Below are 27,326 nucleotides of genomic sequence, written 5' to 3'. Positions count from 1 at the left end.
CGTTTTGGACTATAATTCTTATTACGATTCCTTAATTTCAGCCCGATTGGTACAATAAAGACTGAAAAAATGGCTTTTAAAGTTTCAACCCAAGTCTGAAATTAGTGTCCACAGGAATGATGATTTTTCCAGAAATGTGACTTTATAAAAAATTAAATACTGATTACGTGTTGGACCATCATCCTTTTGAAGATTCCAAAATTTCAGCCCGATTGGTACCATAGAGCCTGAAATTATGGCTTTGAAAGTTCGAACCCAAGTCTGAAATTAGTGCCCATAAGAATAATGAATTTTCCAGAAATGAGATTTTATAAAGGTTTTGTGACGGATTTCGTTTTGGAGTATGATTCTTATGATTCCGAAATTTCAGCCCGATTGGTACCATAGAGACTGAAAAATGGCTTTTAAAAATCGAACCCAAGTCTGAAATGAGTGTCCACAGGAATGATGATTTTTCCAAAAATGCAACTAAATAAAGATTTAAAAACTGATTTCGTTTTGGACCATGATTCTTTTAAAGATTCCAAAATTTCAGCCCGATTGATACCATATAGCCTGAAATAATGGCTTCGGAAGTTCGAACCCGAGTCTGAAATTAGTGCCGATAAGAATAATGATTTTTCCAGAAATGCAACTTTATAAAAATTTAAAGACTGATTACGTTTTGGAACATGATTCTTTTGAAGATTCCAAAATATCAGCCCGATTGATACAATAAAGACCGAAAAAATGACTTTTAAAGTTCGAACCCAAGTCTGAAATTAGTGTCCACAGGAATGATGATTTTTCCAGAAATGCAATTTTATAAAGATTTTAATACTGATTTCGTTTTGGACCATGATTCTTTCGAAGATTCCAAAATTTCAGCCCGATTGGTACCGTAGAGCCTGAAATAATGGTTTTGAAAGGTCGAACCCAAGTCTGAAAAATTAGTGCCCATAAGAATGATGAATTTTCCAGAAATGAAACTTTATAAAGGTTTTGTGACTGATTTCGATTTCGACTATAATTCTTTTTACGATACCGAAATTTCAGTCCGATTGTTACGATGAAGCCTGAAATAAAAACTTTTTAAGTTCGAACCCAAGTCTGGAAATAGTACCCATAAGAATGTTGATTTTTCCAGAAATGCAACTTTATAAAGGTTTTGTGACTGATTTCGATTTGGACTATAATTCTTTTTACGATTCCGAAATTTCAGTCCAATTGTTACGATGAAGCCTGAAATAAAAACTTTTTAAGTTGGAACCCAAGTCTGGAAATAGTACCCATAAGAATGATGATTTTTCAAGAAATGCAATTTTATAAAGATTTTAATACTGATTTCGTTTTGGACCATGATTCTTTCGAAGATTCCAAAATTTCAGCCCGATTGGTACCGTAGAGCCTGAAATAATGGTTTTGAAAGGTCGAATCCAAGTCTGAAAAATTAGTGCCCATAAGAATGATGAATTTTCCAGAAATGGAACTTTATAAAGGTTTTGTGACTGATTTCGATTTGGACTATAATTCTTTTTACGATTCCGAAATTTCAGTCCGATTGTTACGATGAAGCCTGAAATAAAAACTTTTTAAGTTCGAACCCAAGTCTGGAAATAGTACCCATAAGAATGTTGATTTTTCCAGAAATGCAACTTTATTAAGGTTTTGTGACTGATTTCGTTTTGGACAATAATTCTTAATACAATTCCGAAATTTCAGCCCGATTGGTACAGTAAAGACTGAAAAAATGGCTTTAAAATTTCCAACCCAAGTCTGAAATTAGTGTCCACAGGAATGACGATTTTTCCAGAAATGCAACTTTATAATGCTTTTGTGACTGATTTCGTTTAGGACCACGATTCTCAATACGATTCCGAAATTTCTGTACGATTGGTACCAAAAAGCCTGAAAAATTGACTTTTAAAGTTCGAACCCAAGTCTGAAATTAGTGTCCACAGGAATGATAATCTTTCCAGAAATGCAACTTTATAAAGATTTTGTTACTGATTTCGTTTTGGACTATAATTCTTATTACGATTCCGAAAGTTTAGCCCGATTAGGACCATAGAGCCTGAAAAAATGGCTTCGCAAGTTCGAACCCGAGTCTGAAATTAGTGACAAAAAAACAATGATTTTTCCAGTAATGCAACTTTATAAAAATTTTAAGACTGATTTCGTTTCGGACCATGATTCTTTTGAAGATTCCAAAATATCAGCCCGATTGGTACCATAGAGCCTGAAATGATGACTTTTTAAGTTCGAACCCAAGTCTGAAATGAGTGTCCACAGGAATGATGATTTTTCCAGAAATGCAACTTAATAAAGATTAAAATACTGATTTCGTTTTGGACCATAATTCTTTTGAAGATTCCAAGATTACAGCCCGATTGATACCATAGAGCCTGAAATAATGGCTTTGAAAGTTCGAACCCAAGTCTGACAATAGTGCCCATAAGAATAATGATTTTTCCAGAAATGCAACTTTATAAAGATTTTGCGACTGATTTCGTTTTGGACCATAATTTTTATAACGATTCCGAAATTTAAGCCCGATTGGTACCATAGAGCATGAAATAATGACTTTTTATGTTCGAACCCAAGTCTGAAATTAGTGTCCACAGGAATGATGATTTTTCCAGAAATGCGACTTCATAAATATTTTAAGACTGATTTTGTTTTGGACCATGATTCTTTTTAAAGATTCCAAAATTTCAGCCCGATTGGTACCATAGAGCCTGAAATAATATCTTTTTAAGTTCGAACCCAAGTCTGAAATCAGTGCCCATAAAAATAATGATTTTTCCTGAAATGTCACTTTATAAAGGCTTTGTGACTGATTTCGTTTTGGACCATGATTCTTATTACGTTTCCGAAATTTCAGCCAGATTTTTACCATAGAGACTGAAAAAATGGCTTTTAAAGTTCGAACCCAAGTCTAAAATAAGTACAGGAATGATGATTTTTCCAGAAATGCGTCTTTATAAAGGTTTTGTGACCGATTTCGATTTGGACTATAATTCTTATTACGATTCCGAAATTTCAGCCCGTTTGGTACTATAAAGCCTGAAATAATTACATTTTAATTTCGAACCCAAGTCAGAAAATAGTGCCCATAAGAATAATTTATAATTATGATTTTTCCAGAAATGCAACTTTTTAAAGATTTTTTGACTGATTTTGTTTCGGACAATAATTCTCAATACGATTTCGAAATTTCAGCTTGATTAGTACCACAAAGACTGAAAAAATGGCTTTCAAATTTCGAAGCCATGTCTGAAATTAGTGTCCACAGGAATGATGATTTTTCCAGAAATGCAACTTTATAAAGATTTTAAGACTGATTTCGTTTTGGACCATGTTTCTTTCGAAGATTCCAAAATTTCAGCCCGATCGGTACCATAGTGCCTGAAATAATGGTTTTGAAAGGTCTAACCCAAGTCTGAAAAATTAGTGCCTATAAGAATGATGAATTTTCCAGAAATGACACTTTATAAAGGTTTTGTGACTGATTTCGTTTTGGACCATGATTCTTATTACGATTCCGAAATTTCAGCCCCTATTGGTACCATAAAGACTGAAAAAATGGCTTTTAAATTTCGAACCCAAGTCTGAAATTAGTGTCAACAGGAATGATGATTTTTCCAGAAATGCAACTTTATAAAGATTTTGTGACTGATATCGATTTGGACTATAATTCTTATTACGATTCCGAAATATCAGCCCGATTGGTACCATAAAGCCTGAAATAATAACTCTTTAAGTTCGAACCCAATTCTGAAAATAGTGCCCATAAGAATAATGATTTTGCCAGAAATGCAACTTTATAAAGATTTTGTGACTGATATGAATTTGGACTATAATTCTTATTACGATTCCGAAATATCAGCCCGATTGGTACCATAAAGCCTGAAATAATTTCTCTTTAAGTTCGAACCCAATTCTGAAAATAGTGCCCATAAGAATAATGATTTTTTAAGAAATGCAACTTTTTAAAGATTTTGTGACTGATTTCGTTTTGGACAATAATTCTTATTACGATTCCGAAATTTCAGCCGGATTGGTATTAACGTCGTCGCTGATCGCTTTATTTTTTACTTTTTGAAATACTGGCATAAAGAGGCCCCAAGTACCCCAGCTAGACTTTCCTAGATTTCTTGGTACTTTACATACTTGTTACTTCGTCATTCGTCACAACCTTTTCTGGTATTTTAAAATAACTTATATCTATCTATAATATCTATCTTATAACCATCACGCACGTTTCTTGCATCTTTCAGCATCACACATCGTCTTATACATAGTTTTCTGTTATTCCAACACAAGTGTTTAGTTCACTTGATTGTGCCATGTCGTCCTTGACTTCTTCTGCCATTCAAATTCGCGTTATATATTCTTCTTACGCTTCTTTTTTCGTTCATTTGCTCTACATGCCTATACCGCCTAAGCGTAATTGTAATCGACCACTAGGACTTTTACATAGACTCTTTTATTTTATGGTGGGCCTGCTAGATGGTAGCTGCTAGATCCGGGGTTGAAATCTGCTTTTAGGTCGAGGCAGGAATCTGCTTTATCCTCGGTGCGGGAAAAGGCAGTAAAAGGCAGGAGTTCAGGCGGAAGCTAAGTCAAAAGAAGATCCAAGATCCAGAGAGAAGCAGTTAGGAAGAGCAGGATTAGAGGAGCTGTTGGCGTTTCAAATCAGAGAGTGCCTGCTAAAGGCTGGCGCACCGTATTTATTGCGCAATCCCTCTTTCCCGAGTTTCGGAAGGGCGGGGTCACGCGTAAAACTGCTAATTTATGACTGACCAGAGAACATTTCAGACCTGTAGGTAGAAACGCCGAACGTTCTCATTGCATCTAGAGTGTTCTCGCCTTGCGTTTTGCATAGGCGATCGTTCCAGAATATTCATATTGCGAACATACGCGCGCAAACAAATAATTTGTCTTTGTATTTGTAAAAAATACCTCGCAAAAAGCGTATTTTAATAAAATATATTTATAAACACCATCTATGAATATGTAGATTATGACGAGCGTCGCGTTCAACCTTAAGGGTTCATTACAGTAAATTATACATTGTAAAGAAATAATAAATATGAGTCTGAATAGCAAAAAAAACTTTAATGAATATTATGTATAAGAATGATGTCATAGTTTGTTCAATCCTCCTCACTAGGGTTTTCTATTCTAGTTTACGGCCTAGTGGTACAGGTTTTTCCAATAAGAGGTGTTATTTTGATATTCAATCGTAAAAGATCAATGGTTTCGTTGCTTGTGTGGCACGTAGCGCCCGTTTTGTTGAAAGTAAACGTTGTTCAAATCAATACCATTCAATTCCGGCCATAAAAAATCATTAATCATCTCTCAATAGCGCAATCCATTCACCGTAACTGTTGCTCCAGCCTCATTTTCGAAAAAGTAAGGTCCAATGACTCCGCCGGACCATAAACCGCACCAAACAGTCACACGTTGAAGATAGAGAGGCTTTTTAAAAATAACTCTTGGGTTTTCCGAGCCCCAGATGCGACAATTTTGCTTGTTGACGAAGACACCGAGGTGGAAATGGGCCTCATCACTCAAGATGGTTTGCATTTGATTCACTCAAGTGAATTTTAATAATTTCAATGCGTTGTTGAAGCGTGTATTGTTCCATTTTTATTAATGGCGTAGTTTTTACTTGTCAAATGTCAAAAAATGACAGCTTCAAAAGTAACATCTACCGAAATAGCGGGCTATTCAAAATAACACCTCTTATTGGAAAACCCTGTATTTATATTTATATTACTGTATTGATTATCCAGTTGTCTTTACACTGTCTTCATAATGTTTGCAAGTTTATTACCTTGCAGTTTTATCAGCCATCTTTTGACTTCGTTTTAAATATAATTGTTTCTGTTATTTTTTTTTAAATTTTGGTAGGGTATTTGGTTTCGCACCATGGACTTCAATATTATTTCTCTGCCCAAAAGGTTTATTAAAACGGGGGTTAACCAGTATAATATTTTGGATTATTGCTCTGGTTGACTGTTCATGTTGGGCAGTGGAGTATACAGATACATTTAAAAAAAGTTTTTATAACACTTTTTTTTATAAAGTTTATGTACATTGAAAAGTTTTTAAATATTTCGTCTTTGGGAGTTCTAACTTGTGGAAATGTTTTTTATCGTATTATTTTAAAATTATTGTATAATTCAAAGAAGCCAAAAGAATTAAAAATGTGGTGGACTTTCCGACTCAAATACAAAAATGTCGCTTGTAGTAATATGGTCCCAATACACAAACACCCCACAGTACAAATATATTTTGTGCGGTAGTGAGACATTTGTCGTTTTCGTATGGGACATTTGTAGTGCATCTCGTATGGGACATTTGTAGTGCATCTTGTATGGGACATTTGTAGTGCATTTTGTATGGGACATTTGAAGTCCATCTTGTATGGGACATTTGTAGTGCATCTTGTATGTGACACTTGTAGTGCATCTTGTACGGGACATTTTTAGTGCGTCTTGTATGAGACATTTGCAGTGCATCTTCTATAAGACATTTGCAGTGCATGTTGTATGGGACATTTGAAGTGCATCTTGTATGGGACATTTGTAATGCATCTTGTATGTGACATTTGTAGTGCATCTTGTATGGGACATTTGTAGTGCATCTAGTTTGAGACATTTGCAGTGCATCTTCTATGTGACATTTGTAGTGCATCTCGTATGAGATATCTGCACACAACACAAAGTAACGTGCGTCGTAGTACACAAAATATATTATTATCTACATCGATAATTTTCATTCACAAGAATTTGATAATCTTTCAAGCAACTAATGCATTACCTGCATTTTATCTTATCAGTTGAATTCGATAAGATAAGTTATTTTCACGCACACATACATAACATCTAAAAAAATTGGTTTTCCCTAATCCGAATAAACATTTTTACACACATTGTTATCGTGTCTTTGGCAGAACAAGTAGGCAGTAGTTAGAATATTTTGATTACTTCACGTTAGTTTTCAATCAAATGTTTCAAACATAATCTATAATGTGATAATTACATTAAAAGCAATAGATCTGCTGATTTTTTGACACATTTGGAGTTGCAGTACCCAGTTGTGTGAGTAAAAACTTATTTTTTTCATATTTCATTTTCTTATGGGTGTGGAACAGTAGATACATTTTTATTTCCATTAATTTCGTTTTTCTTTCTATTTTCACTCGGAAAAAAAGAGATAAAGTAACAATGATAAAGTAACACTTGATGTAACATCAAACATACATACTTTATATATTGTAATTATTTTCATTTTAAAATCATTGAAAAAGATGGCCGGTTTACGAGTAACCTGTGCCATACGTAGTAATGCAAAATCATGTGTTTTTGGTTTGAAAATTTGGTCGCCAAAAATGTTTCAGATGATTCAATTAAATACTGCGAGTAGAATACATCTTGGCCTTTGAAAAAATCGAGTATTTTTAGATAAGTCTTTTTATAAGCCCAGAAAAAATAATGTAAAGGCCTATGAAAACTGCTTTAAAGTTCAAAATCTCCTTCTTACGAACCCATTTTCGGTTATGATTTTATTGTATTATGTGGAAAATTTATAGTTATTAAAAAAAATTAAATATTTAGGTATGCCTGAACATCCACAAAACAAAATAAAAGGCACTTTTTGGCCATGTTTTTTTCTTGCATAAATCAAAACAGGCGGATGGTGTTAAGCGGGAATTTAAACCTTATCGCAATCTACGTAAGGGTTGTTATTGATAGCGGCTCAATTTAAAATATTACACGACGTAGTGCATCGCCTTAACCGGTTTTGGCGAATAGCTTTCCTATCGGTCTTTCGACAAACACAAAAGAGTTTGCGTTTCATATTGGGACGACGCGACGTTGAGATAGTGGTTCTCATATTTTTCAATTTTTGTTCTTCTGATGATTCTTCTGTTATTTTTCGGCTGCTGATACGATATTAAGACATCGATTATAAATAATTATGAGAAAATTAACAAATTAAAACCCTACTGAGAAATTCGATCGTAATCGAAGGTATTTTAACGAATCAAATGTTTCACTATGTTGGGTTTATGCGTCGTTCAGAAGTTGCAATTTTAGTTGATAGTTTCTCGGTTGAATGACACTAGAAATTATATTTACAAGTTTAGCGTGAACCATTGGACAGTATGGAAGATCTACAGTCTCTCGTGTCTAGGATGAACGAATTATGTAGGAAGAATAAGTTAACGATGAATGTAAGTAAGGCTATAGCGATCGATACTGCTAGAGTGTTCTAGAAAGCCGACAGGTTTAGAATGCATGGGCTACGAAATTTCGAGACATTTTGACAGGCACAATTAATTGCGCAAGGTAAACAATACCAGCTACCTGCCTACGAGCTACACACTAGCGACGCCAAAGCAAGCTACCTATGACAATACTTTGCGAGTTTGGCCAGGTGTATTTCGCGCATTCGCTAGAATGTTTCCTTCAATAAACGCTCTAATTCAAATAAACTGAGACTTTCATTAGTACACCAGGATAACTACAAGTCTAAAGTAATGGTGTTGAAAGAGAGAGTACGAAAACAGTGTGCAGTAAGGGGTAAGGGCAATAGTAAATGCAGGTTACTCCATTAATGGAGGACTGAACGCAGTAGCCGCTAATAAAAAAATGTTCAAAGAAGCGAAGTTAGCAGTCCACAATGGAGTGCTGGTACCTACTTTGATGTATGGAAGTGAGGCATGGAACTGGCAGAGGAAGGATAAAGTAGACTGAATGCTGTTGAAATGAGATCCCTGAGGCGTATATGTGATAAAACCATGCATGATCGTGTGAAAAATTTGGAGATCCGCAAAGAGTGCAAGGCTGATGTAAGCGTATTGAGTAAGATTAAGAAAGGGACGCTTAGATGGTTTGGGCATGTAGAGCGAATGAGCGAAGAAAGGAGTGTAAGGAGGATATATGATGCAAATGGTAGCAGAAGTCGGCGACGCCCGAGGAAGACATGGCACGATCAAGTGAATCAGATACTCAAGTCGGGCCATGTCAAGAGTCATAATAATAGAAGAGTATTTATGAGGCAAGAAGTGTGTGCCAAGACCGAGTTGTTTGGCGGTCCGTCCTCTCTGCCTATCCCTGCGGGGAAACGGCGTGATGGTTAGTTAGTTGGTTTGTTAGCGTGAACCCTCGTGTTGATCTTGTAAAAAGTTGATCAAGTTTTTTTCAATCGTTTTCTTGTTGATGAATAAAATTTAATCAACTAACATTAAAACGTCAGAACGCGTCACTAGATATTTATGATAGGTTGTTACTGCAGTTCCAGTTAACGGGACCCATTTGGAACCAGATTTGTCGTATTTGTCTAGTTACTTTTGGAATAAGAAAAAAAGGTTGCAATTCCAAAAATAAATAATTTTATCGACTGTTAAAATGATACCAAAGACACCAGTACATTGCAACCGGGATAAGAATTCCAACCATCTCTTGGGCAATTACATTCATTTTTCATATCGGGTTCGTTTTCACGAAGCACTAATCTAAATAATTAATTCTGTTATGAAATCGTGCTATAAAAAATAATACAATACTTTAAATTAGACGGAAAATATTTTAAAAATTTAACTTCAATCATTTAAAAAATACATCAGTGAAAAAAATAATTCGCAATGAAATATTACCTACATACATTTTTAATTATTCACTCGGCTTCTGATGTTTATATTATCAGATTATCATATCATTTAGTGATAACACTCTATGTCACATTTGTCCAACATATTTAAATACAAATATTACATGAACTTAACTTATTATCTATCAGGATTCCGATAAATAATTCGCCGACTTCCAGATTATTGTACAATTCGTAATAACGAAAAATTAATAATTTCAATAAATTTTTAACATGCTTTTTTTGATTATTATTTTTTTGGTAAACTAATGTTTAAGACAAGTTTTTTTATGCATAGCACAAAGGGTAACAATTATTTTCATAAGCAATAATTATTAGCCTGAAACACTCCACATTGAAAAAACTCCTGATATAAGATACATGACGCCAACGGGACTTGAACCCGTGTCCTTTCGATTTCCGGTCGACAGCTCTGACCACTGAGCTATGGCGGCTTATCTCTTATCCGCGAAATAATTCAATATATACTAGTGTTTCATTCAACAATTACTGCTTATTACATTTTTTCACCTGAAAACACCAACTTTATTTTATATGAGAAAGGAATTGTAAGTGTTAACTCTCTCACTAGATGGCGTCGAGACAAATTGTCTACATTTTTTTGGTGAAGATACGAACTTCAAGGGTTCAAGTCCCGTTTTCGTTATGTATCTTTTATCAGGAGATTTTTCAATGTGGGTGAGTGTTTCAGGCTAATAATTATTGCTTATAAAAATAATGCTTTTTTTTCTTTTTGAACATCTAAAATTTAGAACTTTTCTTTTTTTAGAACTTATTTTAAATGTTATTGTGTAGTATTGAAACAGTTTTCGATAATACCTACCATTTTTCCCATCATATACTATCATACTTACTATCCATATCCTTCCTTAAAAACAGCCTTACCCACACTTGGAAAGAAGAAGATGATTTGTTGCATTGTAAATTGTCGCAAGTACAACATTCGTATTCATGTCGTGTAGCAAGAAGGTGCAATCGTCGTGTCCTCGTTGTATTATTCACACGCTTTGTGCTCTGTGTGCAAATATCAAAATCATATTGAAGATTATCTCGTTTTGGAGGAAATGGTGAACAGTGCAAGTTCGTCGAGAGTCCTATTGCAGTGATTCATGGGTATTCAAAATAGGCCTTTTCCATCACTCCACATTTTCCGTGATTTTCAAACCCAATTGAATGAGCTTTATATTGTCGTTTTCTTGTGGACTTGATTTACAGTTCATTTGCATGTAATAGAACACGTTACAGTTATACTATGTAATTTATCATTGAAGAAAAATAAAATATTAATAAATCTAAGCGAAACATGAAACAGAACAAAACACAGCAAAATAAAAGGAATAGGAATCTTACCGGGACAGGTCCACTAAACCACTTCAACATTGGTACTTATTTATTAAGCGTCATATTTGTCAATTTAATATTTCAAGTTCAGAATTAACTAATTTTTCCCATATTTTTGGCTTCTACCTTTTTAAATTGAAACAAATTTTCTATTGAAATTGTTTTGTAACCTAGATAGTATTTTTTATTTATATGGGATACAATAACTTTTTATAAGTCTAAATGAATATTCTGAAACAACTTTTGCCAAAAATAGCGGAAAATTAGTTTCAAGATGATATTGTTAATTTTGAATTTGAAATACGAGAATGAAAATATTTTTTATAAGACGAAAACGTTTTATCTTACGAATACCTACAATAACAACACGACAAAATACACTATTCCTCTGCAACACACATAAGCGCAATTACATTGCAAACTCCCCAATACAACGGTTCCACACCATGGGAAATGTCGTGATGTCGATATATTAAATATTAACTTTGCTAATTTTGTGGATCACGTAAAAGATTTATTTCAACACTATTCCTAAATGGAAGTTGTATTTTTGTAAACCAGTCAAATCGCAGTATTTTTTAAATTTATGTTCTTGTTCTTTTTATTTTTGTTTCTTGCATATATTATTTTTTAATGTAATTTTATTTTTATTATTTCTTTCTCATGTTTCAAAATTGTCTATCATCAAAATTGTATTACCTACATGTAAAAGCCCTCTGGGCGTTAAATAAATAATTTATCCATGTGTAGTTATAAATAAGACGAGAAATCAATGATTATATATAACACAAAATGTCAGATTTTTTCGGTTATTCTCTGGGAAATATTATGATAATTTTTAATTGTATCAACGAGATAAAAAAGTGAAGTGAAAGCTTTCTTGTAAATTCTTTAAAAACTGCTATTTTTTAATTCTTTGAAATTTTTCGTCGTTTTGGTTAAAAATGTTTGGGGTAATCTTTTTTTTCAACTTTTTTCGTGTTTGAAATTAAAACTAGCAATCTTTATCTCACAATTATTACGGACTTTGCGGCAGGAAATTTACAGAAACGTATCAGAGAATTTTGTCTTACTATGGTTATGTGTATCACCAGTTATTGGATTGCACCTCACGGCGGAAAAATCGAAAACGAACTGCGCCTTACGAAGATAAAATAACTTTCTTCTATGCTTATTATATGTTCACCAATTATTCTATGAAAAAGTCAAGTTTTCAAATTCGAATTAAAAAACGTATTCAAAGTGTTGTAACATGTGTAAACACTATACACTCCGTTTTATCGTGAAAATAATACCTCCTTCATTTCTTTGATATGACCTTGGGTATTTGTTTCGTTTTAACCGATTGGATTTTCCGGATGCGATAAAGCGAAAGATAAGTCGTAGCGCCTAAACCAATCTTTTAAGACCTTGAGAAATTGCTTGGTTTACCCAGAAGTACACAAATAATGTTTAATCATCAAATTGCAAAACTATAAACAATTTTTTTTAAAGTTTAGCTCTGATATCATTAAATTTGCACAGCTTATTGGTTCAACGAAATGACTTACCTTATGATTAACGACCTCATATCTATGAGAAACACGCGATTAAATCAAGCATTTCACATCCAACACTCAAAAATTTATTGCAAAAAACTTTCTTAAAACATGCATTAAATAAAATAACATCTTTTCAGAAGATTAAAATATTCCATTTTAACCTCAGCTCAATTAACTAAATGCGTATTTAAAAAAAAATCACAAGGATATTTATGAACTCCTTACTCCGTGCTGTGTGTAAGATCGAAGTTATTTTACTAGAGGGGTATTTTACCATCCTCTTGATAGCTTAACCATAGGATAACGTATGTTTTCGATTAACAACATGGCACTTGTGAATTTGCAGTAGCCCATTCCAAATCCAGATTAGCCCAAAGGCATATTAATTTTTATTGCCCCTTAAATGTACAACACACTTATTACAACTTTTGATGAGACATTGCTACGTCAAAACATTAACTATTAAAACACATCACATCTTAGATAAAATACACCGAAATATGTATATATGTTTCTTAAGAGCAGTTTAGGAAGATATAATAGCGATTCTTTGAATTTTGCACACGCACCAAGAAAATATGGTGAAATGGTCTGGCGAGTTTACCCATTTTATTTGAAAAGTGGCTTAAGTCAAGGAGCAACTCTTTTCAATATGTACACTGATGAACTAATTCAAAGACTTAATAACTCAAAATTAGTTTGCCATGTTCAAGGAGTATGTGTAAACAATATTAATTACGCAGATATTATAGTTCTTCTAGCTCAGTCACTTAGCGCACTAATGAAACTACTCCAAATATGTGAAGATTTTGCAAAAAATCATAACCTTGTATAAAATACGTCCAAATTAATCGTTATTGTTTTCAAATGTAAAACAAAATCATGCAAACACCTTCATTATGGCTAGACAGAAGGAAAATGGATGTTAGTCATAGCGTCAAATATCTAGGACATATTATCACAGACGACCTGAAAGACATCGAGGATATGGAAAAACAAAGAAGCGATATCCGTTAGAGCAGGTATTCTGTCAAGGCACTTTTGCAGTACAAATGTCAAAAGGATTCTATTCAACGCATTCTGCACATCGCTGTACACGTCAGAACTGTGGCTAGATTTCATTGCATCCCAACGCCATAAGCTAAAAGTCGCTTACAATAATGCGTATCGCCAACTATTCCGCCTACGGAGATACTAAAGCGCTTCTCCGCCACCATATGGGAAGCTTATGGCGAAGACTATGTCAATGAAATAACACAATCATCACTTCAATGGTTGCCTGGATGGAGTCCCCCCTGATGGCCCCTCTGGAGACGGGAGATTTTCTAATAGCCTCCATAAACGGCTGCTTGCACACATTTTTGTGTTTATCTTTTTTCACTTCAATTCCTCATTTTTTGTGCCAATCTATGTATTATTATTTCGTTTTATTCTAATTATTTTATATATTATTTCAAAATATGAAATGTTTTGCATTGCACTATCCCTGCATACATTCTGGAATAAACAGTTATTATTATTATTACAAGTCAACAGTCATTTGTAGTAGTAGTATGTATTTACTTACATCAGTTTTTTAAAGTTTTTAAGTTTCTTTATTCATTGAATTGTTTGTTTCATGCATTGAGGATTTTTCGACCGCCATGCTAGGCACATGCCCGTGTTATGGTGGTCGATTTTCTATACATTAACATAAAGAATGTGAGAGAATATAAAATAATATAAAAGAGCATATTATTAAAGAATATTTAAGAACATAAAATAATGTAAATGACTAGTAATATAAGGAAATATGGAAGAATACAGTAGAATATAAAAATAGTATGAAAGTATAGAACATAAATAACGTGAAAATAGTATGAACGAGCCAAGTATGGTAGTTGAGAAAATCACCAAAATATTTCTTTAAAAAAATTTAGAAATTAAAAAAATTAGATAAAATTACCTTTTAGATTTTTGATTTTAAAATATGCGTTAATATTTCAAAATTTAAATATTTGCCGATATCGTGATAATATATTCGTAAATTACTAAAAGTTTATCAGGAAACCTTTTCATTCATTCATAAGGTCTGCAATCCCGCTTTTAACCGGAATTGTCAATAATTTGAAGAAATTCTTAATAAACTAACAAGAGTCATTTTTCTCCGTGCGAAAAGTATTAGAATTTCACGCATTCGGCTTCAATTCCGCCTGCCTTGGTCTTTGAATGTAAAATACGCATTCAACAATAGCATCCAACAAACAATTAGGCCTGCCTTGGTCTTTTAATGTAAAATACGCATACAGCAATAGCATCCACCGTACAAAAAACGACTTATTATTACTGTATCTTTCGATTTCCGATTTAATTTTGACGTTGCGTTAATTTAAAGTACTATTTTTATCAGTAATTGCATCTTGTTCGATAGTCAAATTTGCTAGTAGGTAGTTAGGTTAGGTTAGCTTAGTTACTAAAAATTACTGGCCGCCACTGTCCTGAATGTACATGAAATAAATAAATAGTTAAATATTACAATTTGAACTCAATTAATTTACTTATTCCAAAAAATAAAATAAAAATTATTTTTATTTATTTCATTTAAATTATCAACTACGGAAACGCAAACGTTTCAGAAGATTTTATTTATTTTACATTTTTACTACATTTGTTTACTGACAATAATCCAATATTATCACTATACAAAGAATATTTACGAACTGACAAAACAGTAGAAAATTAATGAAGAAATTGCTAGGGACCAAGCTACAAATTTGCTACATCTCAATAAATTAAGGAATGTTAAATTGCAGATATTTACACCAGTAATATTTTTTTATTTCTGAATATTGTTTTGATGAAATACATGATTCATGCAATTTCACAAGTTTTTTTTAGTTTCAGTACATTCCAGCCCTGATAATGTGTAAGCATTAAACTTATCAATTTATCAATATCGTACATAATCCATGTGTACTTTATTTAAATGTGTACAGGTACGTTTTGTATGTCTTGTCAGGTCTATATTAGTTTTCAGCTAGGCAGATTGCCCGTTCTAAGGAACCAAATGGTGAATCAACCAATATGAATGTTATTTCTTTATTTTCAACAGAACTCGCTTCAACTATTTCAGAAGACTAGTCTGGATTCATAACAAGAATATGCTGAATAGAAGAACCCCCATCGTAGACTTGAAGAAGAAAACATCCAACCTTGTAAAGTCATTGCAAGATGAACGAGAAAACAGTCAGAAAAACGAGTATACCATATGGATTAACTCCATTATAAAAGAGGTAAGGATCTGTTATTACATACATTCGAATTCGTTAAATTATATGCCTATAGTCCGTATTCTCATTCCTCGCTAAATCGGCCGCTCAATCCTTGATAAGCCACAAAGTAGTTCCTTCTGTAAACAATTCTACAAACATGTGTTCTATTTTGTGTTCGAGATGTCAAGATTAAGCGTTGGCAATGCGTATTTTCATAACGAACCACTCGACCTTTTGCTTCCGTTTGAGAAATGTGAGCCATAAACTGACGAACATCTCGCTAATATTGTACAAAAACAATACATTAAAATCCGCAAAAACTACCCGAAAATGGCGTAGTTCGAGATCAAAATATCAAACAATTATAGATGTACCACTCAGCCAGTACTCAGCTGTTAACATTTTTTCCAAAGACAGAGTTTTTCATTGGTAGATGTGGTTAGTCAATAAGTTGACGTAATAAGCCATAGAATATATGTTTGTTAAGTGACGTGTCCAAAGTACCTGATTTGGATGCTTAGCTCTTTCAGTGTATTTATTTTTTAGATAATTTGTATAGCGCCGCTTTTGTGAGATATCACCTCAGGGGCACTTTACAGTTAATGCAGGAATTACAAAAAATATAAATAATCCAAAAAGAAAGTGAAGTTAATTTAAGTACAATGAAGTACAGGAACAAGTGACACGAATATAGGTGATGGAGGCTTTGCAGCAATAATCCTAGGTGGTGAAGAAACTGGACCAGCTGCTGCACCGAGAGAGTCCACCGCGTCTACCAACAGCGCCAGCACGAGGTTCGTTAGCCGTCCAGGTATGTGTCTGCTGCTAATAAAGCGCTGACACAATATCCTCACACAGAAAAAAGACCTTGGCAGCACCGTTGTGACTTTCGGTGAAATAGAGGATGGAGACTATGCAGCGTTTTTACTCACCATCTCCTCCTTCCTTTCTCCACCCTTCAACCTCACTTCACAACCCTAATTGAAGATGCCATAGTCCCATCTATTTTGCGTAAAGACAATAACTAAATCCTGTGTTTGTATTATAGGAGGGGATGAAAGTGGAAGACCTGTTCCTGGACCTGTCCGATGGACAGAAGTTGACCAGACTACTGGAGCTGGTCTTCGCGGAGAAGTTTACCCGCCTCTCCCGCCTTCCCAGGGGCAAGAGCCGGATGCACCACATTGAAAATATCAACAAGTGTCTGGCCTTTCTCCGCACTAAGGTACGATAATATTAGATTTAAATCAACAGTCAATGGAGAACTAACCACCCAAGATCCCAGAACTGGGTCTTCAGAGCCCGTTGAATATAATTTAATAATTTTTTTCTATGTTTTTTATTTAGTTATAAAAAAATACATTTTTATATCTAGTATAAACCTTTTAACAACTTATTTCTATGTCATTAAGGACACTTTAAAATACTTGTAAAGAAAACCACTTAGGGCCCGTTCCCACTTCCGTTTTCAAATCGGAGGCGGGTCCCGTTTTAAAAACGGATGGCCAATGGCCCTGTTCACACTACCGTTTTAAAAACGGACCATACTCTACGAAAAAAAATAATTGTCGATTCAACAAAAACATGTTATTTGCTCATTCTTCAGTAATGGTGCGCAATGGACGACGATGAAGCTCTTGTTGTCATGTTGTACTCATTAAAAAGAAGGAAAAAAGTGAAAAGAAAATTTTACTTATTTAAATACACCCAATCATAGCCGAATGATTTTCTGTACGAATTTTCCAAGTGTTAATTGGTGAGTTGAGAAGTGATGAACTAAAGTTCTTTAATTATTTTAGAATAATAATGATTGGATTATTTATATAGCGCCGTTTTCACCATGAAAAATCACCTCAAGGGCGCTTAATGGCTTAAGAGAATGTCTATCACTTCCTTTAACCATCTACTGGAATGAGTTTCAGAGAACTTAACATATCAAAACACAAAATTGAGAAAGTGCATTTGTCCTGAAGAAAGGCTATCGATATTTTAAAGTAAGAAAACAATAACAACTCAAATATTTTTTATTATGTGTTTATTAAAATAATAAGCTCTTCCGTGCATCTCATTAAAGCTTTAAAATTTAAAAAAAGTAAACTTAAAAAAATAAAAATAAAAATTTTGATGTACAAAAGTTGTGTACACCAAGTGTTTTGTTTTTATTTGGTTAAAGATAAAATATTACCATACTCTTTCTTCGACCAGTGGTATTAAATTTTCGGGATTTATTTCCTTATCCATTATTGTAGTTTTGATTTATTTACTTAACAAAATAACCAAATACAAGCACGCAGCGTGCCTGCTTCCTTGCGACAGGGAGCGGGCGGGGAGGGGTCGGGGTGTGGCGGGGACTCTGCCGGAACGACTGGACGACAAGTGTGAACAGCTCCATACAACACTATGAGCGAGCGTGTTCCGACACGATTTGAAAACGGACGCGCTGCGTAGACGAGCCATCCGACAAAAAATGTCGGATCCGTTTTCAAATCGTGTCGGACAAGTGTGAACAGCTCCATACATCCACTACAGCCACTAGGGCATCCGTTTTTAAAACGGGACCCGCCTCCGATTTGAAAACGGAAGTGGGAACGGGCCCTTGGAGTGCTTTCCTTAAGTTTGAATTTGCCGCGTTACCGACAAGTTAGTTGGTGGCCCACTAGATGTCACTGCTGACAGCTTTGACGTTAGCGAATTAAAGCGAAATATAAAAGTAAAAGGGCCATCATTATTTAATTAAATACACCGAATACACCTGAATATAATATCTCACATTATTAAGAAACCTGAAATAAGGGCTTTAAATGTTGTTTCTTTTGTTTTTACAGGTGAGTGAACTTTTGTTAACAGATAATGTGATGGTTAGAAGTTGTAAATACGTATTGTTAATAAATCTTTTGTTTTTACAGAGAAACGCAATTACGCCTTTGTTTTAAAATTATAGTTTTAGATTATAAAAAAACTATTATATACTTTTAAAACTTATTTTTTATAGTATTTGGGCATAACCCATGAAAAGCTGCAAGGCTTTTAGCTTTTTTAACATCTGTCGGTAGCTCATTAAGAATATAATAATAATTTAAAATAGAGATTATTTTGAGCTCCCGACAAATTTGTTTTTGGAAGTCTAAAATCTCCACAGTTTCTCGTGGTGTAGCCATGTATTGCGAAATTAAAATTTACATTCTTAAACATGTATTTCGGGAGTATATTGTTTTTCAGATTAAATAACAATATTAGGTATTATTGTAGAAAGCAATCACTTTGTGGTTTCACATATTTAATAAAATAAAATAAAATACTTTTTGTATTAAAACCACGAGTTTATAATAATTTTTAGAACCGACCGGTTTCGTTTTACTCAAGCATCTTCAGGGTACAAATTATTACTAATCTGTAAGATGCTTGAGTAAAGCGAAACCGGTCGGTTCTAAAAAATATTATAAACTCGTGGTTTTAATACAAAAAGTATTTTATTATATTAACAATATTAGGGTATTGTAAATTATTCGCTTAACATATTTGTGAAACTTTTTTATTTTATTTATTTATTTACTAGTTGAAAGCTCAAGCTCTCTTGTGGAGTGAAAAAGTACTATCAAACATGGCTACCATGTTGAAAGGATTGACCGGACACCCTTCAATGCGTTAATGGGGTATTTTCGCAAACCACGTTTAAAATGCGCGAAGGATTTAAAGATTATTTTTTTGATTTTGATCATTGTACAATTTATTATCAATGCTTAATTTTTAAATTTTCATTCATAATTGATTTGAAAAACTGCACATTTCGAAATGGTTCCAATTGGCTACAACATCATTATGACATAGAACCGCTACTGGGTGGTTGTCACCAACGTTGCCCGGCGTGGCGTCAACGCTACCGAATTCACGAATAAAAACGAACATGTCGTTTTGGCGGCAAATCGATAGTGGCACATTTTAAATAATTTTAGAAAATGTATTCGTCAACTTAAAAATAAAATTAAAATAACTTAAATTTCGTAATTTTTTTGAGAATTAAAAAAAAAAACAAAATAAGTAATTATTATTCAAATTCAAAGATGAACAATTAATTTTATCAATTCGGAGACAATTTAATAACGATATACATTGAAGCTTTAATTCATGTTTTCATGTAAAATACAACAACCCAAAGTATATTTTGCTGATTAAGACATTTTTAATATTAAAAAGTACATATATTTGTACATTATTTAAGGTTATTTCGAGAAAACCGTAGATGAAATTACTCAACCCTCAAATCTCTCATAATTATAAAAATAGGATTGCAAAATTTTTTATTTTTAGAAAAAATATTTTTTTTTGTTCTTTTCATTTCGTGGCTTGAAGAGTTTTAACAAACCACAGTCAATATATTGATTGAAATAATCGGACAATTGCCACCCGGCACCAGGTTGCAGGCTGCAGTCTGCCAGTGCGTTAGTACTTAAACATATAAACTTTTTTACATAAACCCTTTTTGGGAGGTGACTGCAGGAAAAAGAGTTTTATAGGTGCAGTAGGTTACAGGCCAGTAGAAAGGGATGGAAAATTTAGGGATGAGCGAAGTCTCAGAAAGACATCGTCTATTTGTTTTTCGATACAACTTTTTGTTTTTAAGTTTTTTGTTGGATTTTTTAAAATTGTTTATACATTATAGCTTATTTTACGGTTGCAGGTTCCATTACCCTCCATTGGTGCTGAAGATATAGTAGATGGAAACCATCGCCTCATTCTCGGTCTCATTTGGACAATCAAGCACGGCTCCCCCGGGAAAATAGAAGACGCACAGGAAATCTTATCTACACAACCGCCGCATGCCGAACAAACCCCAAGACTCCACAATCTGATTGAACCGATAAATCAAGAATCACTAAAACAAGAACAACATAATAATAAGTCTCTCATAGGCGAACGTGAAGCAGTCAACGTACTAGAAGACAAGTTTCTCCAACATAACACTTGTGTTCTTAAAATTAAACGTGATGCAGCTATATCCGATATTGGGGTTGTCCAGAACGCGGTTCCAAAGAAATTTGTGAAAGAAGCTGATGATATAAGTAAAATTCAGCTCTTGCAGCAAAAACAACAGGAAGCAGATGATGAGATTGAAGCAAGATATCAAGATTCAATAAAGAAAAAACAAGGAGACGTAGAAGAACACAAAAAACCTGACATAAATAACCAGATTGAACTAATTAAACAAAAAGAAATACAACACGAAACTATTGACGATTCTGAAAACTGCTCCAATCAACAGCAAATTGATGAGATAAATGAAACTAGTGAGTTTACTAAGGAACAACTCATAGAGCAAGAAAACGAGGACGTGGTAAAAGTCAATGAAAATCAGTATCGACTGGATAAAGCTAACGACTTAAATGTGGCACAGCTCGGAGGGCAAGAACAAGAACAAAAAGAAACAGAGCCGGCAAAAGATTATAAAATTGAACCATTGGAACTGCATCTCAATGTGAAAGAAAAAGACGATCAAAATGGAGAACCCGAATTAAAGGAATTAGAGATAAAAGAAGAATTAGTTTCATACGATAAGAAACAAGATGATGAATGTAATAGAGAAAAAGAACTTCTAAAAAATAAAAAGGAGGTCCTAGAAAAAGAGGTATTTAATGAAATGCATCTTACAGTACAAAAACTGGAACTAGATCATCAAAGTATTGTAGTAATAGAACGTTACGATACGGAAGAAGTAGGCGAATCAAACAAACTGCTTTTCAGTGAGCTAAAGCAGAATCATGAAGATGAAGAATTCGAAATAAATCAAAGAGACATCGAAATTGACGATGAAAGTTTTAGAATCCAGAAACAAGATGAAGAATCCGAAATAAATCAAAGAGACATCGAAGTTGATAATAAAAGTTTTAGAATCGAGAAACAAGATGAAGAATCGGAAATAAATCAAAGAGACATCGAAGTTTACGATGAAAGTTTTAGAATCCAGAAACGAGATGAAGAATCCGAAATAAATCAAAGAGACATCGAAGTTTACGATGAAAGTTATAGAATCCAGAAACGAGATGAAGAATCCGAAATAAATCAAAGAGACATCGAAGTTGATAATGAAAGTTCTAGAATCGAGAAACAAGATGAAAAATCAGATATAAATCAAAGAGGCAACGAAGTTGATGATGAAAGTTTTAGAATCCAGAAACAAGAAACTTTCGAACAGCCTCAAGAAGACAACGGAATAGAACAAATAACCCCAAGAAGCTCACAAATGACGATAAGCAACAAAGACTCAAATTATGATTCGGATTATGAAGTCGAATCTGGAACCACTAGTACACCTTTCCTTCTTGAACTGCTTAAGGAATGCAATCGTCGAGGGCTGATTGAGATGCAACGAATAGCCAAGGCAAAAGATGAAAAAGAGAAAAGATATAACCAATTTTATAAACTACTTGAGCAGATAAGCAAGGATCATGCTCCGTTAGAAACTGAGAATGAAGAAATTGGGGAGAATTTTGATAAAGAAAAACATAAAAAAGAACAACTATGGAAACAACGTGAGGTCGAACGTTTACAGGAAGAAGCGGACTGGCATCACAAAGAAGTCGAACGACAGGAGAAGCTTAAATATGATCGAGAAGAAGAAGAGCGTCAAAAGCAACTTTTGATAGACAACTGAAAATTGAGACAACAGCTTCAGTAATGACAGAATTAAATCTACGCGTGTTTAAATGAATAAATTTTTAAAAATCGTTCATTTCTTCTGTTCAACGCCGTCTTTGAATTTTACTACTTATTTCATTTTGGCTTCATTTAATTATACGCCTACTTATTTTTTCTTTACAGTTTTTTTGTGGATTTTTACTATTCTTGTGTTGCATCGTAGAAATTTCACCGTACACAATTTTGAAAGTATGGAAAAACCACCGACCGCGACGTTACAAAATTATACAATGCCCTTATAAATACTATTAAAATATAATGAAAATAAATAGGTTTAAACATCACCAACATATGGCTAAATAAACGTGGAGATGAAGAGATGATGAAATTATAAAAAATGGGAAATTATTAAAATTATGAAGGAGGATCTCCTGATCGGATTCTGACGGATTCCTAGCCGTAGTGAGAAGGACTATGTATATAAATAACTTATATTATACTACACTTAATGAAGTAACATTTTGTTTTACTACACGTACTTTTATAAACTATAGTGCCTACAGAACATTGATGACCAATATCAGAACTTCCAATTGAAACAACATTCACCTGGTACCAGGCCTCCTCCTCCTAATCCTATTTTCCTTGTGATAAACACGATTGTATTATATTATTTTCTCATTTAAAATTACATTCGTCGAGTACCAATCGATAGGCACGCAACATTTCTGGTGTGTATTCTAATACGTGTAAGCTATTAGCAGTTTGATCACTTACTGTTCTGCCTTGTCTGATTGAATCGTATAAAAAAGATTTTGTTTCTGCTTAATTTAAAAAGAATTCGTTATGTTAGCATTTAAACTTCGGATGGCTTATTGAGAGGTTTATTATATTAGGTTCACCTTTATTAGCAAAGTAATTCAATTGATTAAATAAAACGCAAAACTAAAAAAATAATGAATTAGCGGGTATCTCACGTTTTCGCATACCATGGAACGAAACGCTGCAAAGTGTTTCAACGCTAGTCGATAATGAGCAATAATATCGTCTACCAAGTGTATCATCATCAAATTTAACATTTCACATCTAGTGTACATCTATTCTAAAACTACTATAAAAATATTTAATTATCTATTTGAACTTCACAACATTTACACGTAACCCACGAATAACTGCAAGACTTTTAAAGGGAGTTCATTGAACATTTTTAAACATTTAAAAAAAATATTGTTTTGAGTTGCCAATAAATTGTCTTAGGTAGCCTAACATTGTTGCTGTTTCTTTAAGGATAATAATAATATTAGGATGATTTGTAAGTGCCGTTTTTGTGCAAAATCACCTCAAGGGCGCTGTACAAATATATATACATTTCTACAATGATTTATGTTATTACTAACTATAGATGGAGATAATATACAGAACCATACTTACCTGGTAGGTCACTTAAGATTAAAACTTAATTAAACTAATTGTTTATTAGCGAAATTTAAATACAGGAGTAAGGAAGGACATAATTGGAAAATTGGATATAATTGGACTTTCTCTCAGGAATGGTATATAGGGTTTGACATATTAAAAAGGTGAGTTTTTAGTTTACACCTGAATTCTATTGGACTTGTTAGGGATCTTAGTTCCGGAGGGAGTTTATTCCAAGCCTTCGGCCCAGATGCTTCGAAAGCGCGATCACCAAACTTAGTTTTTGGCTTGCGCTTAAGTTCCATCAGTCTGCCTATAACTAATGATGTTGCAGATCTCTTCCGGGTACCGTTTATTGAAACTTCCGCACAAGGCAAATGCCTTTTGTTCTACTGTTCTGTCTGTGCGTGTTCACAATAGTACACATGTGGCCGCGCGTGGTGGTGTGGGAAGACTCAATCTTACGGAGATAGCCTGCCCGTCTATCTCTAGGACAGTGTCTTGACTGATTTTCCTGTCCTCCTGTTCACTTCTGTTCACAATATATATATATATATATATATATATATATATATATATATATATATATATATATATCCCGCTACATTTGTTGCGTCCGACCCCTAAAAACTCCATAGCATTGTAGCGTCCACCGACTTACAGCGTCCGATATACGGACGCTGCAATGTTTTGACGTCAAAATTGGCCAGAACGATGCTTACCCCATGTAGAATCGTATGGAAAAAATTTTTGTGGAAGCAAAAAATCTCTCGGAATGTCTGAAAACGAATATTGAACGTTTGACATTTTGCCGACAGGTTCGCTACACAATGTATATATCGAGCAGTGTATGTTTTTATTCATTTCTACGATCTTGCCGCGTCCACGAAGTAATATAATTTTCGATACATAACGACGATCTTGCTGCGTCTACGCATTACGTCGATAGTATTGCGTCCTCGAGACCGATTACGAGTAGATATTATTTTATATACATATCGACGGTCGTACTGCATCCACACATTACGTCGATAGTATTGCGTCCCCATGGCCGTTCGCGAGTAGATATTATTTTGAATACATTACGACAGTCTTGCTGCGTCCACGCATTACGTCGATAGTACTGCGTCCCCGTAGCTGCTCATGAGAATATACTATTTTTAACACATAATGACAATCGTGCTGCTTCCATGCATCACGTCGATAGTATTGCGTCCCAGTGAACGATCACGAGTAGATATTATTTTGAATATACGACGACGGTCGAAATAATTTTCAATACATAACGACGATCGTACTGCGTCTACGCATTACGTCGATAGTATTGCGTCCTCGAAACCGATTACGAGTAGATATTATTTAATATACATAACGACGGTCGTGCTGCATCCACGCATTACTTTGATAGTATTGCGTCCCCATGGCCGATCACGCTGATATATTATTATGATTATGAGATTTGGCAACATTGGGTTAATTTACAACGATGCCGCTTGACATTCAGAACTAAGAAGCGTCCTGCGTGGTTTTTAATGCATAACGACGATCGTGCTGCGTCCACGCATTACTTCGATAGTACTGCGTCCCCGTGGCCATTCACGAGTACATTGTTGTATATTATTTGAGCGTTTGGTTGGGTAAATCATCAGATTTGGCAACATTGGGTTAATTTACAACGATGCCGCTTGATGCTCAGAACTAAGAAGCATCATGCGTGGTTTTTAATGCATAACGACGATCGTGCTGCGTCTACGCATTACGTTGGTAGTATTGCGTCCGTTCACGAATAGATATTATTTTTAATACATATCGATGGTAGTGCTCTATATCCACGCATTACATCGATAGTATTGCGTACCAGTGGCCGATCTAGATTAGGTATTATTTTTAATTAATGAAGACAATATTAGCGAAATTCAATCGAACATCTGAAACGGAAAAATCTGAAAAAGGCACTGTCACATTTGGGACTCGAACCCAGGACCTTTGGGTTTCCGAGCCGTGACCCTACCAACTGAGATAATGTGTCCCTATCTGATTCGGTCATATTTACTGTAATATACTTCGACTAAGAATTACCAACAGAGTGGAAGTTACTCCCAGTATCGCCCTGGTGTAAAACCACCATTCAGAATTGAAACGTTGCTCCAAGTGGCTTTAGCCGTGTTTAGTAACTAGATCTGAATAGCCAGGTACTTCCCCACCTTTCTCTTCCCCAACTCTTCCCCTTCAATATACCCCAATTGGGGATGCCATAGTCTCACTAGCTCCAGACGGGAGCAGTTGGGACTCTTGTGAGATATTCACTATAAAAATAAAACATACTTAATCTTAATTTTCTTAACGCATATTTTTATTGGCTGCTATCTTTATGTATCATTGCAGGATTCAACTCGAACTAAATGCTATCTGGATAGTGTCTTGGATACATTTATCAATTTTTAATTAATATGCAACACCTATTGACTTTTCTTCATGTCTAGGATGATTATTATTTTATATTATATCTCTACACTATGCTTTCAAAACTCGTATGAGCGGAGTTTACACAAACACACTATTTTACATTGAAATCATTATCGAACGAAGAACGAAACAATATTGTTTTTTGAAGAACATTCGGTGGTAGCGAAACCCGGTCGAAACAAAATATAAAAAATAAAAGTGGTGTTTACAAAGTTATTGTTAAATTATTATTTAATTGCAAAGAAAATCGACTTAAAATTCTCTAATACCACCTCATAATTTTTCTTATTGTTTCATATTATTTATTTTATTTCAGGGAAATCAACAGTTTACAATGTGGTTCATTAATACATGTGTAATTTACCTAACTAAGAAACCAATTACAGATTTCCTCAATATACTATTCTATTATGTATCTAAAAATTTAAACACTATACTTACAAGAACTAAAAAATACTAAATTTATCGAAGAAAACAAACACTTTGTAGCTTGACATTATACAAAATGAAACAAATACTTTGTTTTAAAAGACTTTATTTTAATTTATATTTCGTTGACCGGTTTGGATTGAACACAAATATTGTGATAAATAAATATAAAGTGGTTTAAAACAAAGTACGGTTTTATTTTGTAAAAAATATAACGTTATTCAAGAGGGAGCTTATTATAACATAATATATGTCATTAGTCATTACATAATATAATTACATTTTATGCAGTTTGGTACACGTTTAATACATTTTAAATTGAGTTTTTTAATTTATTTTGGTTACATTGAAGATAGAATCAGAGAGAATGTTACTATACATATGTTGAACATATTCTTCTAAGACAAGCATTTTTATTTGAATTGGTTTTACAGTGTTTTTCTTTAAATAGATTACATGAGCGTGTGTGCCGTGTAGGTACTTTCAAATCAATTCTGCTTAATAAACTCCACATATTATATTTCTGCGTATCATTTCTTGGTATTATTTATATCTAACCTGTTTTTATTACTTTTATTGTATT

General features: G+C 33.8%; 1 protein-coding gene across 1 annotated transcript; it reads left to right on the top strand.

Moving 5' to 3' along the window:
* Window positions 1-6,948: 6,948 nt before the first annotated feature.
* Window positions 6,949-22,916, top strand: LOC149411164 (uncharacterized). The gene is made up of 4 exons (XM_089647211.1): window positions 6,949-7,091; window positions 15,640-15,820; window positions 16,848-17,024; window positions 20,478-22,916. Exons 2-4 carry the CDS (start codon window positions 15,689-15,691, stop codon window positions 22,446-22,448), a joined length of 2,280 nt encoding a protein of 759 aa, XP_089503337.1. The 5' UTR covers window positions 6,949-7,091; window positions 15,640-15,688; the 3' UTR covers window positions 22,449-22,916.
* Window positions 22,917-27,326: the final 4,410 nt, after the last annotated feature.

This window comes from Hesperophylax consimilis, chromosome 26 (genome assembly GCF_061612785.1).
Source record: "Hesperophylax consimilis isolate HC1 chromosome 26, BYU_Hcon_1.0, whole genome shotgun sequence".
Classification (NCBI taxonomy): domain Eukaryota; kingdom Metazoa; phylum Arthropoda; class Insecta; order Trichoptera; family Limnephilidae; genus Hesperophylax; species Hesperophylax consimilis.
This window is presented reverse-complemented; position numbering and strand designations above follow the sequence as displayed.